The sequence below is a fragment of the Rhinolophus hipposideros genome (genome assembly GCF_964194185.1).
Source record: "Rhinolophus hipposideros genome assembly, chromosome: 10".
NCBI lineage: Eukaryota > Metazoa > Chordata > Mammalia > Chiroptera > Rhinolophidae > Rhinolophus > Rhinolophus hipposideros.
The window spans coordinates 9,793,889-9,806,875 of record NC_138056.1 but is presented as its reverse complement, the minus strand read 5'-3'; the positions used below and the strand labels follow the sequence as shown (position 1 = coordinate 9,806,875).

At 38.1% G+C, this 12,987-nt stretch overlaps 1 protein-coding gene across 1 annotated transcript; it reads left to right on the top strand.

Annotated features, from left to right (window-relative positions):
* Positions 1-1,206: 1,206 nt before the first annotated feature.
* On the top strand, positions 1,207-12,173 carry MS4A5 (membrane spanning 4-domains A5; the record flags this gene model as incomplete). Its single annotated transcript, XM_081064315.1, has 4 exons — positions 1,207-1,359; positions 7,801-7,929; positions 10,961-11,017; positions 11,988-12,173. 4 exons carry the CDS (start codon positions 1,207-1,209, stop codon positions 12,171-12,173), a joined length of 525 nt encoding a protein of 174 aa, XP_080920441.1.
* Positions 12,174-12,987: the final 814 nt, after the last annotated feature.

Below are 12,987 nucleotides of genomic sequence, written 5' to 3'. Positions count from 1 at the left end.
GCCAGATCAGGTGAGTAGGGAGGGTGTTCCAATACAGTTATTTGTTTACTGGCTAAAAACTTCCTCGCAGACAGTGTCGTGTGAGCTGGTGCATTGTCATGATGCAAGAGCCATGAATTGTTGGCAAAAAGTTCAGGTCATTTTCGTCAAACTTTTTCACGCAGCCTTTTCAGCACTTTCAAATAGTAAACATGGTTAACTGTTTCTCCGGTTGGTACAAACTCATAATGAATAATCCCTCTGATGTCAAAAAAGGTTAGCAACATCGTAACTAACCTGTTACGATGAGGTAACTTAATTGTCATACCTCATATGTCCTTGTAATATGACAGTACACATCCTCCCATGAAGACATGGAGTCTATTTCCTTACCCTTTGAAACTGGATTGCCCATATAATTTGCTTCGGTCAATGGGACATTAGCACACATGATTCAACAGTTTTGAAACACATTTGTGAATCAGAGGAGAACAAATTGTCTGCCAACTGCCAGATATGTGATTGAGGCTATACTAAATCATCTAGCTCCGGTCACTTCCCCAGTTGAGCACAGATGAATGAGAAAACCTGGAAGAGAAGAGCTGAGCTGGACCAGAACAATGGAACCACCCATATGATCTACAGAATTGTGAGCAAAATCAAATGGTGGTTGTTTGAAGCCACTAAGTTTCAGGGTGGTTTGTTCATAGCTAAACTAATAAAATCAGATGGCAAAAAACAAAAGTGACAGGCTAAATAGACACTATGTCTACTTCAAGCAGTGGTGAATTAGTTTTATGGCCTGTGGGGTTTGTCCTCTACCTGCCTGAAGATAGAGAATTAGAATAAATGTTCACAACACTCATTTATTTGGGACTTGAAATGTCTTTATAGATCTTCTAGTCCAACCTGATCAATGTACATATATGGAAGCTGAAACCAAGAGAGAGGGATTGACTTTCCCAAGGTCACAGTGAGTTTTTGACTGAACAAGGACTACCAGTCAGGTCCTCTGACCGGTAGACTTGGTCCTTTTACTCACTCACTTTCTTGAGATCTTGACCAGTCCAGAGGTTCCATGACTCTGTGACTCTATGATTCTATAATTCTAAGACAAAGCACAACAATGCCAGTGCTCCACACAGCCTTGGTACAGGAGAAGAACATGGTCTAGACTGCAGTACCAACTAAATCAGTTTTTCACTTCAAAAGATCAACTACGCTATCATGGATTCAAACACTGCACACAAACCTGTGTTTCTGGTATTTCCTCCAGAGATCACTGTTCCCGAATTTCAGTCAATGGACTATACAACCACAACCTATGAGCCTAGCATTCCTTTCCCAAAATTACTTGCTACAAAAGTGAAACTCTTTGGGGTAAGTAAGATTTGCCCCAATGCAAACTCTAGTGAAGGTGTGTTATAGACTTAATATTTGTGTTCCCCAAAATTCATATTTGAAACCATAATCCCAATGTGGTAGAATCTGAAGGTGGGGTCTTTGGGGAGTAATGAGCTCATGATGATGGACCCCTTACAAATGGGATTAGTGCCCTTGTAAGAAGGGGTCAGAGAGCTACCTAGTTCTCTTTTCATCATGTGAGGATACAACAGAGAAGTCGGCAGTCTGCCATCCAGACGAGGGTCTTCACCAGAAGCTGGTGAAGATCTCCTTGATCTCAGTCTTTTAGCCTCTAGAACTGTGAGAAACAAATTTCTGTTGTTTAGAAGCCACCCAGTCTATGTTATTTTGTTATAGCAGCTGAAATTGACTAAGACAGAAACTGGTACCAAGAAGTGGGTTGCTGCTACAACAAATACTTAAAATGTGGAAGCAGCTTTGGAACTGGGTAATGGTAGAGACTAGAAGAGTTTTTAGGAGCATGTTAGAAGAAGCTGAGATTTTCATAAAGGGACTTGTAAAGGCAATTTTAGTGAGAGCTCAAAAAGAAAATAGTAGGGCCGGCCTGGTGGCTCAGGCGGTTAGGGCGCCATGCTCCTAACTCCGAAGGCTGTTGGTTTGATTGTCACATGGGCCAGTGGGCTCTCAACCACAAAGTTGCCAGTTCAATTCCTCGACTCCCGCAAGGGATGGTGGGCTCCGCCCCCTGCAACTAAGATTGAACACGGCACCTTGAGCTGAGCTGCCACTGAGCTCCCGGATGGCTCAGTTGGTTGGAGCGCATCCTCTCAACCACAAGGTTGCCCATTCGACTCCCGTAAAGGATGGTGGGCTGCGCCCCCTGCAACTAGTAACAGCAACTGGACCTGGAGCTGAGCTGCGCCCTCCACAACTAAGACTGAAAGGACAATAACTTGAAGCTGAATGGCACCCTCCACAACTAAGATTGAAAGGACAACAACTTGACTTGGAAAAAAGTCCTGGAAGTACACACTGTTCCGCAATAAAGTCCTGTTCCCCTTCCCCAATAAAATCTTAAAAAAAAAAAAAAGAAAAGAAAAGAATAGAGCCATAGAGAAAGGTACCATCTTAAAGAATACCCAAGTCATCCTGGACAGAATAATGGTAGAAATATAGATAGGGAAGACCATGCTGATGAGGTGTCAGATGAAAATGGGGAACATATTATTGGACAATGGAGTAAAAGATATCCTTTTTGTAAAGTGGCAAAGAACTTGGCTGAACTGTGTTTGTGTTCTACTGTTTTGTGGGAGAACTTGCAAGCCATGAAATTGTATATTTAGTTGAAGAAACTTCTAAACAAAGCATTGAAGAAGTGGCTTTGTTCCTCCTGAATGCTTATAGTAAAATGCAGGAAGAGAGAAATGACTTGAATACAGAATTATTAAGCAAAAGTAATTAGAACTTAAAGATTTGGAAAATTCTCAGCTTAGCCATATTACAAAAACTGAGAAAGTGTTAGGAAGGGAACACGAGGGGTATGGCCAAAGGGCCTTTTAATTAAGAGATTAGTGTGGGTGTGAACCAAGAACTTAAATCAGCCACCTCAGCAGGCAAACTGTCAGGGGAAGATGACAAGAAGTAATGAAGGAAGGCTGTCAGATTTCTTGGATGTTATAGGATGAGGCAGTAGAGCTATTGGGCCATGAATGCACTCTGTTCTTGAAGACATGGGAAGAACCATCCCAAAGGTGATTCAGACAACATCAAGGCTACCACCTGGGCTTCAAGAGGCCAGATGACCTCTGCTAAAACCCATGGGGGGAAGAGCCACCAGAACCCTGGGGACAGGGCCAGTCAGAGCCTATGGACTCAACTTCTGTCCAATGGAGCTGCAGGAACAAGATCACTACCCCAGTGGGTCCTGAAGACAAGACCACCATCCCATTGGATCCAGAGGCAGAGCATCAAACCATAAAGAATTATTCTGAAGCCTTAAGACCTAATGGAATTTGCATTGCTAGGGACCAATCACCCCTTCCTTCTTTCCTATTTCTCTCTTTTGGAATAGGAATATCTATTCCATACCTATGCCACCTTTGTACTTTGGAAGCCATAACTGGATTGGCTGCAGAGGTTCACAGCTGGAGAAGAATTTGCCTCAGGATGACTCGTACCTCAAGTCTGACTCAATGTCTGATTTAGATGATATTTAGATGAGCCATTGGACTTAAACTTTAAAGTTGGTGCTAAAACAAGATAAGACTCTGGGGCTATTATGATAGAATGAATGTATTTTTTGTGTGAGAAGGACATTAATTTGGGGGGACCAGGGGCAGAATGTTATGGACTGAATATTTGTGGCCCACCCAATTCATATGTTGAAACCCTAATCCCAATATGATGGTATTTGGAGATGGTCTTTTGGGAAATAATTAGGTCACAAGGGTGGAGTTCTCAGGAACGGGATTAGTGCCCTTACAAGAAGAGGCCACAGAGTTAGTTAGCTCTCTTTCTACCTTGTGAGGATATAGCAGAGTTCAGTCTGCAACTGGAAGCAGTCTCCCACCAGAACCCAACCTTACTGGCGACTTGTTCTCAGACTTCCAGCCTCCAGAAACATGAGAAATAAATTTCTGTTGCTTATAACCTACCCAGTCTATGATATTTTGTTATAGAAGCTTAAACTAAGACAGGGGACAAGGGGAGAAAGAAAGGGAAAAATGTCTGATGGCACAATGTTCTAAGATAGAAGCCAATTCCAACATTCATTTCTATTCAATTCAGGAAGTATGTATCATGTTTCTATACCAATTTCTGTACAACGTTCCATGGACAGAAAAATACAAAACAAATAATCCAAAGTCCCTAGGCTCTTAAAGTTCACAAAGTAAAAATATCCAAACTGAGCACCTCAGAGATATTTTTCCAGCCAAGTTCAGGGAAAATAAAGGAAAGAGAAAACCAAGTAGAAGTCAATAGACCAGATTCTGTATCCTGGTTATTGAGTTCTACAGTTTTACATTTCTCCAATCAAAAATCAAAATTCAGGGGTGGTCAGATGGCTCAGTTGATTATAGTTCGAGCTCTCAACAACAAGGTTGCCGGTTCAATTCCCACAGGAGATGGTGGGCTGTGCCCCCTCGCAGCTAAAGATCGAAAATGGCAACTGGACTTGGAGCTGAACTGCGTCCCCCACAACTAGATTGAAGGACAATGACTTAGAGCTGATGGGCCCTGGGGTCCTGTTCCCCAATATCCCCTAACAAAAAATTTTTTAAAAAGAATATAATTAAAAAATTATTTCTCTTAAAAAAATAGAAATTAAAAATTTAGTTTGACAACATGACATGATATTTTTATACATGTAGCTTTTGCAGAAAATCCCATTAATATTGTAAGTGCTCATCTCTCCATCCACCCATCTAACCATTTCATGAATATTAATTACCTTTTATTTACCAATCCTCATTTCAGACAATGTGGGGATTCGGGTATGTTTGAGGCTGTAATATTGCCCTGTCTTAGAAAATATTTGTCCTTTCAATCCCCAGCCTCCAAGAATGGGAAACAGAAAGAAATTAACTTTTTTTTCAGAAAAAAAAAAAAAAAAAACAGGAAAAAAAAAGTAGAGAAAGATAGTACCACTGACATGCAAAAGAGGTCCATCTGTTTAAACCGTTTTAGTGTCTTTCGACTAGAATGGTGTCCAAATGTTTGCTACAGAGTTCAAATGATTTTAACAATATGTATTGAACTATGTGGAAGAAGCTATGTTAGACACTATGAGGGTTACAGAAATAAACACAACCTAGTTTTCCTCATTGAGGGAAGAAATTTATAATTTAGAAGCAATAAAATAAAAATACTAAAAACTTCTTTAGGGGCGGCCGGATGGCTCAGTTGGTTAAAACACAGCTCTCAACAACAAGGGTGCCAGTTCAATTCCTACATGGGATGGTGGGCTGCGCCCCCTGTTGAAAACGGCAACTGGACTTGGAGCTGAGCTGTGCCCTCCACAACTATATTAAAGGACAACAACTTAGAGCTGATGGGCCCTGGAGAAACACACTGTTCCCCAATATTCCCCAATAAAAAACAAACAAACAAACAAAAAACAAACAACAACAAACAAACCACTTCAATGTAGCATCTAACGAGAACCATAAATGGTGTTGGTGGTGGGGCAAAGTAACCCCACCAGATAGAATAGTTAGTACACACAGAGAGAACAGTTAGTACAATCTAAAAGGGATGAGGCAACAGCATGGCAAACTTGGCATTTAATTTGAACTCTGAAGAAGTGATGGAATTTTAATAAGTGGAAATGAAGGGAGAAGAGAGAGGGAGAATATTCTAGAAGGAGAAAGCATCATGAACAAAAGCACATGATAGCGTAGTTTGGATATGGCAAAGGAAAGCTGGGAGAGAACAAACTAGAATTAAAAGATATAAGAGAATTAAAAAATACAAATTAAGAAATAAGAAAAATCAGAATGGAAAGATAAGCTATGGTACATCCATACCAAAAAATATTATTCAGTGCTCACAGTAAATGAGTCCTCAAGCCAGGAAGAGACATAGAGGACCCTAAAATGCACAGTGAAGGAAGTCAGGCTGTAAAGCCAACAAACTATATGATTCCAACTACAGGACATTCTGGAAACGTTAAAATATGGAAACAATAAAAAGATCAGTGGCTGCCAGGGGATGAAGGGGGAAGGAAGCAATGAATAGATGGAGGACAGAGGATTTTTAGAGTAGGAAAACTATTCTGTACTGCACGATAATAGTGGATACTTGTTGTTACACATTTACCAAAACCCACAGAATGTATAACACACAGAAAAAAGAGAAGGTTTAAAGGGACAAAAGTGAACTCATTTTTGGACATATTGAATATAAGGTAACTGTGGGACATTCAAGTGGAGATGTTTGACAGGAGCTAAAAAGGTTGGTCTGGAGTTGAGGAAAATCATATCGTCTACAGCTCACCTACTTAAAGGAAAAGTTCTATGAGAGTATATGAGATTGTACTCAGACTGAGAAGGTCTATGAGAGTATATGAAATTGTACTCAGACTGAGAAGGTGGACTGGGGATAAAAGAGATCAGAGGATATAGATTCATACATTCTACACCTTCCATTCTTCACGTCATTCTCATCAATCTTCCCTAGCATTTGTCAAATCACTGCTTGGGGCTGTAGTGTGTCACAGGTGTAGAAAGTGCTTTTGTAGCAACATAGGAAGAAAAAAACAGAAAAGATGAGGAGTGCTCTGAACCCAGGGATGTGAAAATTCCTCCACAGGCTCAGAGGACTCGTTGTCAACAGAAGGGTTTTCTGACAATCCACTTCTGCTTGAGGCCAGGCTGGTCCAGTGATTTAAAATCCACTGCTTCTCAAACTTCAGAATTTGTATGCTAAAGACTTGGAGGTTTTTCCCCAGCTTTATTGAGATGTAATTGACATCTAATATTGTGTAAGCTTAAGATGTTCAATGTGATGATTTGATATACCCATATATTGCAAAATGTTTCCCACAAAAATTTTAGTTATCACGTCTTTCACCTCATGTAATTGCCATTCTGTTTTTATACTAGTGAGAATATTAAAGTCAACTCGCATAGTCCATTCAAGTATAAGATACAGTATTGTTAACTGTAGTCATCATGCTGTACTTTAGATCCCAAAACTTATAACTGGAAGTTTATATCCTTTGATCAACATCTCTCCATTCTGTCCACTCTTCCACTCCTGGCAACCACCATTCTACTCTGTTTCTATGAGTTCGATGTTTTAAGATTCCACATATAAAGGAAATCATACAAAATTTGTCTTTCTCTGACTTATTTCACTTTACATAATGCCCTCTAGGTTCATCTATGTTGTTGCAAATGGCAGGGTTTCCTTCTCTTTTTATGCTGGATAGTATTTCATTGTATATATACACCATACTTTCTTTATCCTTTCATCCATCAACGGACACTTAGGTTGTTTCCATGTCTTGCTTATTGTAAATAATATTGCACTGAATAAGTAAAGTTTTCTCTTCAAGGTAGTGATTTCATTTCCTTTGGATATACAACCAGAAGTGGGACTGGTGGATCATATGGTAGTTCTATTTTCAGTTTTAACCTAGGGATTCTATTCAGTTTGTCTAGGATTTGGCCTGATAGTTTGCATTTCTAATTCCCAGGTGATCCTATGGTTGCTGATCTATGGACTGTATTTTCAGGAGCATTGATTTAGATCATTTTATCTTTTACCAAATACCAGATAGACAGGGATCAAGAAAATACCTGGGTGCATCATTAAGGGACTTTTGCTATCCTTGTCTTATTTACAAAAGAGGGTAATTGTCAAATCCTTTTACGAAAAGGAGATCTTCTAAGTTTTCGAAAGAACCCACCATTTTGCTATTTCCTCACCATGTCTTTTTTCCTCTATTTACAGGCTATCCAGATCTTGTTTGGACTGATGAACTTTTCCTTTGGAGTTATTTTTCTTTTCACCTTTGAAAAACCATACCCAAGGTTCCCCTTTATATTTGTTACAGGATATCCATTCTGGAGCTCCATTTTGGTGAGTATAGTCAATTGAGCTAAATTTGAAGCCAAATTTCACTAACAGGCATATTAGTGAATTCTTAGTTATGAAATGAGCTACATTCAGTTGTATGATAGGCTTTGAAAAATTAAAATCAAAATCAACCTTGTTGAAATTATTTCCCCATTAATTCATCAGAGTTACTGACATCTCATATTGGGTCTTAAAGTTCTTTTGGGAATATTTCCTTGTGTCTTGAGGTTATTTATCCATGCATTCATTCAAAATTAGTTACTATTTATTATACGCCAGATACATAGAGGAAGGCAATGAGGATCCATAGTTAATAATATGTGGGCCCTCACTATGGAAACCAGTATGCAGGCTCCTCAGAAAATTAAAACTAGAACTCCCACATGATCCAGCAATTTCACAGCTGGCGATATATCCAAAGGAAACAAAAGCACTATGTCAAAGAGATGCATGTACCCCCATGTTCATAGCAGCATTATTTACAATAGCCAAGACGTGGAGAAAACTTTTCAAAAGTTTTCTACTGACAAATGGATAAAGAAGTTATTATATCTAGAGCTAGATCTAGATATAATTAGATAGATATAGATATATTAGACAAATACAGATATATTAGATAGATAGATAGATAGATAGATAGATAGATAGATAGATAGATAGATAGATGATAGATAGGATGGAATATTATTCAGCCATTAAAAAAGAGGATATCCTGCCACTTGTGACAACCTGGATGAAACTTGACAGCATTCATTATATTAAGCAAAATGAGTCAGACAGAGAAAGACAAATACAGTATGTTCTCACTTATATGTGGAATCTAAAAAAAGAAAAAGAAAAGAAGAAGAAATAGAAAGAGATCAGATTTGTGGTTACCAGAGACAGAGAGTGAGGGAAGGGTGAAGGTGGATGAAGGTAGTCAAAAGGTATAAACTTCCAGTTATAAGAGAAAAAAGTACTAAGGATGCAATCTACAACCCTATATAATACATGGTGACTACAGTTAATACTGCTATGTGATAAATACGAAATTTTTTTTTCTTTTTTTTTAATTAAATTTATTGGGGTGACAATTGTTAGTAAATTTACATAGATTTCAGGTGTACAATTCTGTATTACATCATCTATAAATCCCATTGTGTGTTCACCACCCAGAGTCAGTTCTCCTTCCATCACCATATATTTGATCCCCCTTACCCTCATCTCCCACCCACCACCCCCCTTAACCTCTGGTAACCACTAAACTATTGTCTGTATCTATGAGTTTTTCTTTCTCATTTGTTTGTCTTGTTCTTTTGTTGTTTTTGGTTTAATACCACATGTCAGTGAAATCATATGGTTCTCTGCTTTTTCTATCTGACTTATTTCACTTAGCATTATACTCTCAAGGTCCATCCATGTTGTCACAAATGTTCCTATATAATCTTTTCTTACCGCCGAATAGTATTCCATGGTGTATATATACCACAACTTCTTTATCCATTCATCTATCGAAGGACATTTTGGTTGTTTCCATGTCTTGGACACCGTAACAAAGCTGCAATGAACATTGGAGTACACGTGTCTTTATGCGAAAATTTTTAAGAGATTTAATACGAAGAGTTCTTCTCATCACACGGAAAAACACATTTCTTTATTTTCCATTTTTGGTATCTATATGAGATGATGGATATTAACTAAACTTATTGTAGCAATCATTTCATGATATATATATATATATATAAGTCAAATCATGCTTCATACCCTAAACTTATTCAATGGTGTATGTCAATTGTATTTCAATAAAACTGGGGGGAAAACAAACACCAAACAAACAAAAATAATAATACACGGGCTCTTCCTTCAAATGCCTCTCAGTCTAGCAAGAAAGAAAACATGTAAACAGATCATTTCCAGGCCATGTGACAAATGATATCACAGAGATGTAGAAAGTTCTTATGTAAGCCAAGATGAAGGATCAATTTAGTCTTCAGAGAAGAGAGAAGGCTTCTTAGATGTACCTTTGAGCTGCACAGACGCGTTTATTAGACCACATTTAATCACATTCAATACACATTATTTTATATTAATTTAGTGCTAGAGAATGGGTAGTGTATAGGGATTCAGAGAAAAGGCAGTCCTGGTCTCAAAGTTGCAGCTGAGTGGAGAATCAATTACCATGTGGTGCAATGAGTGGTGATAGAGAACACACAAACCACCTCACTGGGAAAAGCACCTACAAAAAAGAGGGGAAGTTGCCCAGAGACATTTCCAGCTTGACTGAGTTTTAAAGGAAGTTAATCAGATGAGGACATATACAGAGAAGGGACGTGGAGATGGTTGGATGTCAGGGTGTGTAGGGATATCTTGCTGGATGCGAAAAGAGAAACATGAGAAAAAAGCTTACGGCATAGGAAAACACTTTCTATTCTGAAAACTGTAAGAGTTCAGTGCAGAGATTAAGAGTGAAGGGATGAAGCTGTAGAAACACCAGGCAATGCAACTAGAAATTTAAAAATGGGTGTGTTGTAATCGGGTTTGAAGTTTCTGCCAGACAATGGTGATACCACAGATGACTCACCACCCTGAAAATTCTTGGGATGCTTTCAGAATTCCCAGAATATTAGCTCCAACTCCACCTATGTTCCCATCCAAGAGAGCGCATTGGATTGCAAATGGGTGTGAAGGATGTTCGTAGAAGAATAATGGAATCTGATCATATTGATTGTAAACTGATTTGACTACAGTATGTCAGGATATCCAAGCTGAGTCTGCAGTTGCTACTCAGGGAGATGGATGAGAAAAAAAGCCTAGTGACATTAAAACAAATTATCATGTTGAAATAAATAGTTAAGGCTAAAGCAAATTTTTAGTCTAGCATTTCGTCTACTATTCATTTATGGACAACCATACAAAGCATCTCACCCTTCTCATACCCCTGAGGGTTGTGTGAAGTACGAAGGAGAGTCTGTAAAAGAAACATGTAGAAGTCTGTGAGAACTCTTTAATAGCAGCTAAACATGTCCATAGCTAAGATATTTATTCTTTGTAACAGTTCATTAATTCTGGAGCCTTCCTAGTTGCATTGGAAAGAAAAACCACAGAAACTCTGGTGAGTTATATTTTCCTTTTATTAAAAATCTATAACTTTGAAATAAATAATTCATTCTAGCCTTGGAAATGAATTTGGAAAATCATTAAGCCACTAAAATTCCACAAACTGTCAATTATTGATACCAATCAATATTATTTACTCCTTTTTTTTCATAGAGAGTTTTCTAGGGCAACTGGTATAATTCTGATTTTTATATATAAAAACACTGTGGCATAGAATAAATGACTTGTTCAAATTCTTCAGCTAAACGGCAGAATGGGTGTCATTATTTCAGTAACGCATCATTCTTTCTCCCGGTGTTTTTGGTGCCTATTGCATGACAGACACTTTTATAAGCTGTAGTTTGACCCATATGATAGGGACACTCTGTAAACAACATAAATAAACCTGATAAGCAGAATCTAAAAATAAATGATACAGAGTCAATGAAGGCAAAATTCTAACTTACAGATAAATTATAAGTAGGATATTTTTACTCTGCTCAAAGAATCAAAGATATGAGATGTTAATTAATAAGCCAATAAATTATTTTCAGCAAAGGATATCTCCTGTAGATTTGTAGTTTTAGGAAGAAATAAAAATTGCCAATAAATATAATGTTTGGCTAAACAGTTCATAAAACCAGCATGTAAATGGGTCATGACTTTTACCAGAGCATCAAAATGCAATGCAATGCTACCCCTAAGAAGCTTCATTTGTCCAGTGTGTACCCCTCCCCCAGTTAAACGGGATTTAACTTAGGCACAGTTTATGGGGGATGGGAGGATTATGAAAAGTTCACTGGATATCCTCATTCTGTAAATGAGAGCCTGAAGCCCAAAGAGCTAAAGTGACTCACACGAGATGACCGCTGTTTCATGGCATTGCCATGCTGTGACTAAAATCCTGCTCTCCAGTCTCCCCACCCATTGTTCTGTCAACTCAGACTGGGCCTGAGCCACTGTGTTATGTTCTTATTCTCTTTCAGGTGAAGATGAGCCGATCAATGAATTGTTTTAGTGCCCTGGCAGCAATAGCTGGAATCATTCTTCTTGCATTTGGTTTCATTGTAGATCAAAACTACCTTTGTGGCTATGCTGGAGAAGTTAGTGAGTGCAAGGCTGTTACTGCCCTATTCATTGTAAGTATGCTGCCATTTTCAGGTGAGGAGTAATGGGTTTGGTCATAAAAACTTATGAACACCCAATCAGCACCATCCAAATAACGTTGCAGATACATGTATTTTCTTTGATTCACAAACATTCCCAGAGATCATAGTACCTGATAGACATTATACCAGAAACTGTAGAATAGAAAACTAAACACATTATAACCTCCAACTTTAGGAATTCATAGATGACTAGAGGAGATAACACATGTACATCAATGAGTATAATATAAATGATAAAGCGATATGCTAAAAGAAAAATACAGGTATAGCAGTATGGTAGTTGTTCACAGTCCTGGATGTACATTGGAATCACGAGTGGAGCATTCTTACGGTTTGGGTTTTAATACTTAGACTGGACTTCTGATAAAACAGAGTAGACTGAAAACAAGGCATTTATTTCTGCTCTTTCTAAAATCCCACTAAAATTAGTGCAAAGGAGTGTAAAAGATATGCATCTACATGAAGAGAAAAAAATAGCCAGTAAGACCCATTAAAAATTGCTGAGAAAGTTGAAAATTAATTGCCTAACTTTTTGAAAAGAGGGTCCTAATAGAAGTAAAATATTTCACGTAGCAGCTTCTAAGAAATACTTAGAATACTGAGCATTTGAATGTACCAGAAACAGGAGAAGAGAAGAAAATGGAGAGACTGGTTCTGGTAATAGTGAAATGAGTTGTGTGGATCAACCCTTCTCTGAAAACAAAGAAAAAAGCTACACTGAAAAAAAAAAATTTTAAACACCTTACAAGCACTGAAGAGGTGAATAGTGATCTGGAACTCCTAGATCAAATTTTAGATGAAAGTTTAACTTGAAGTC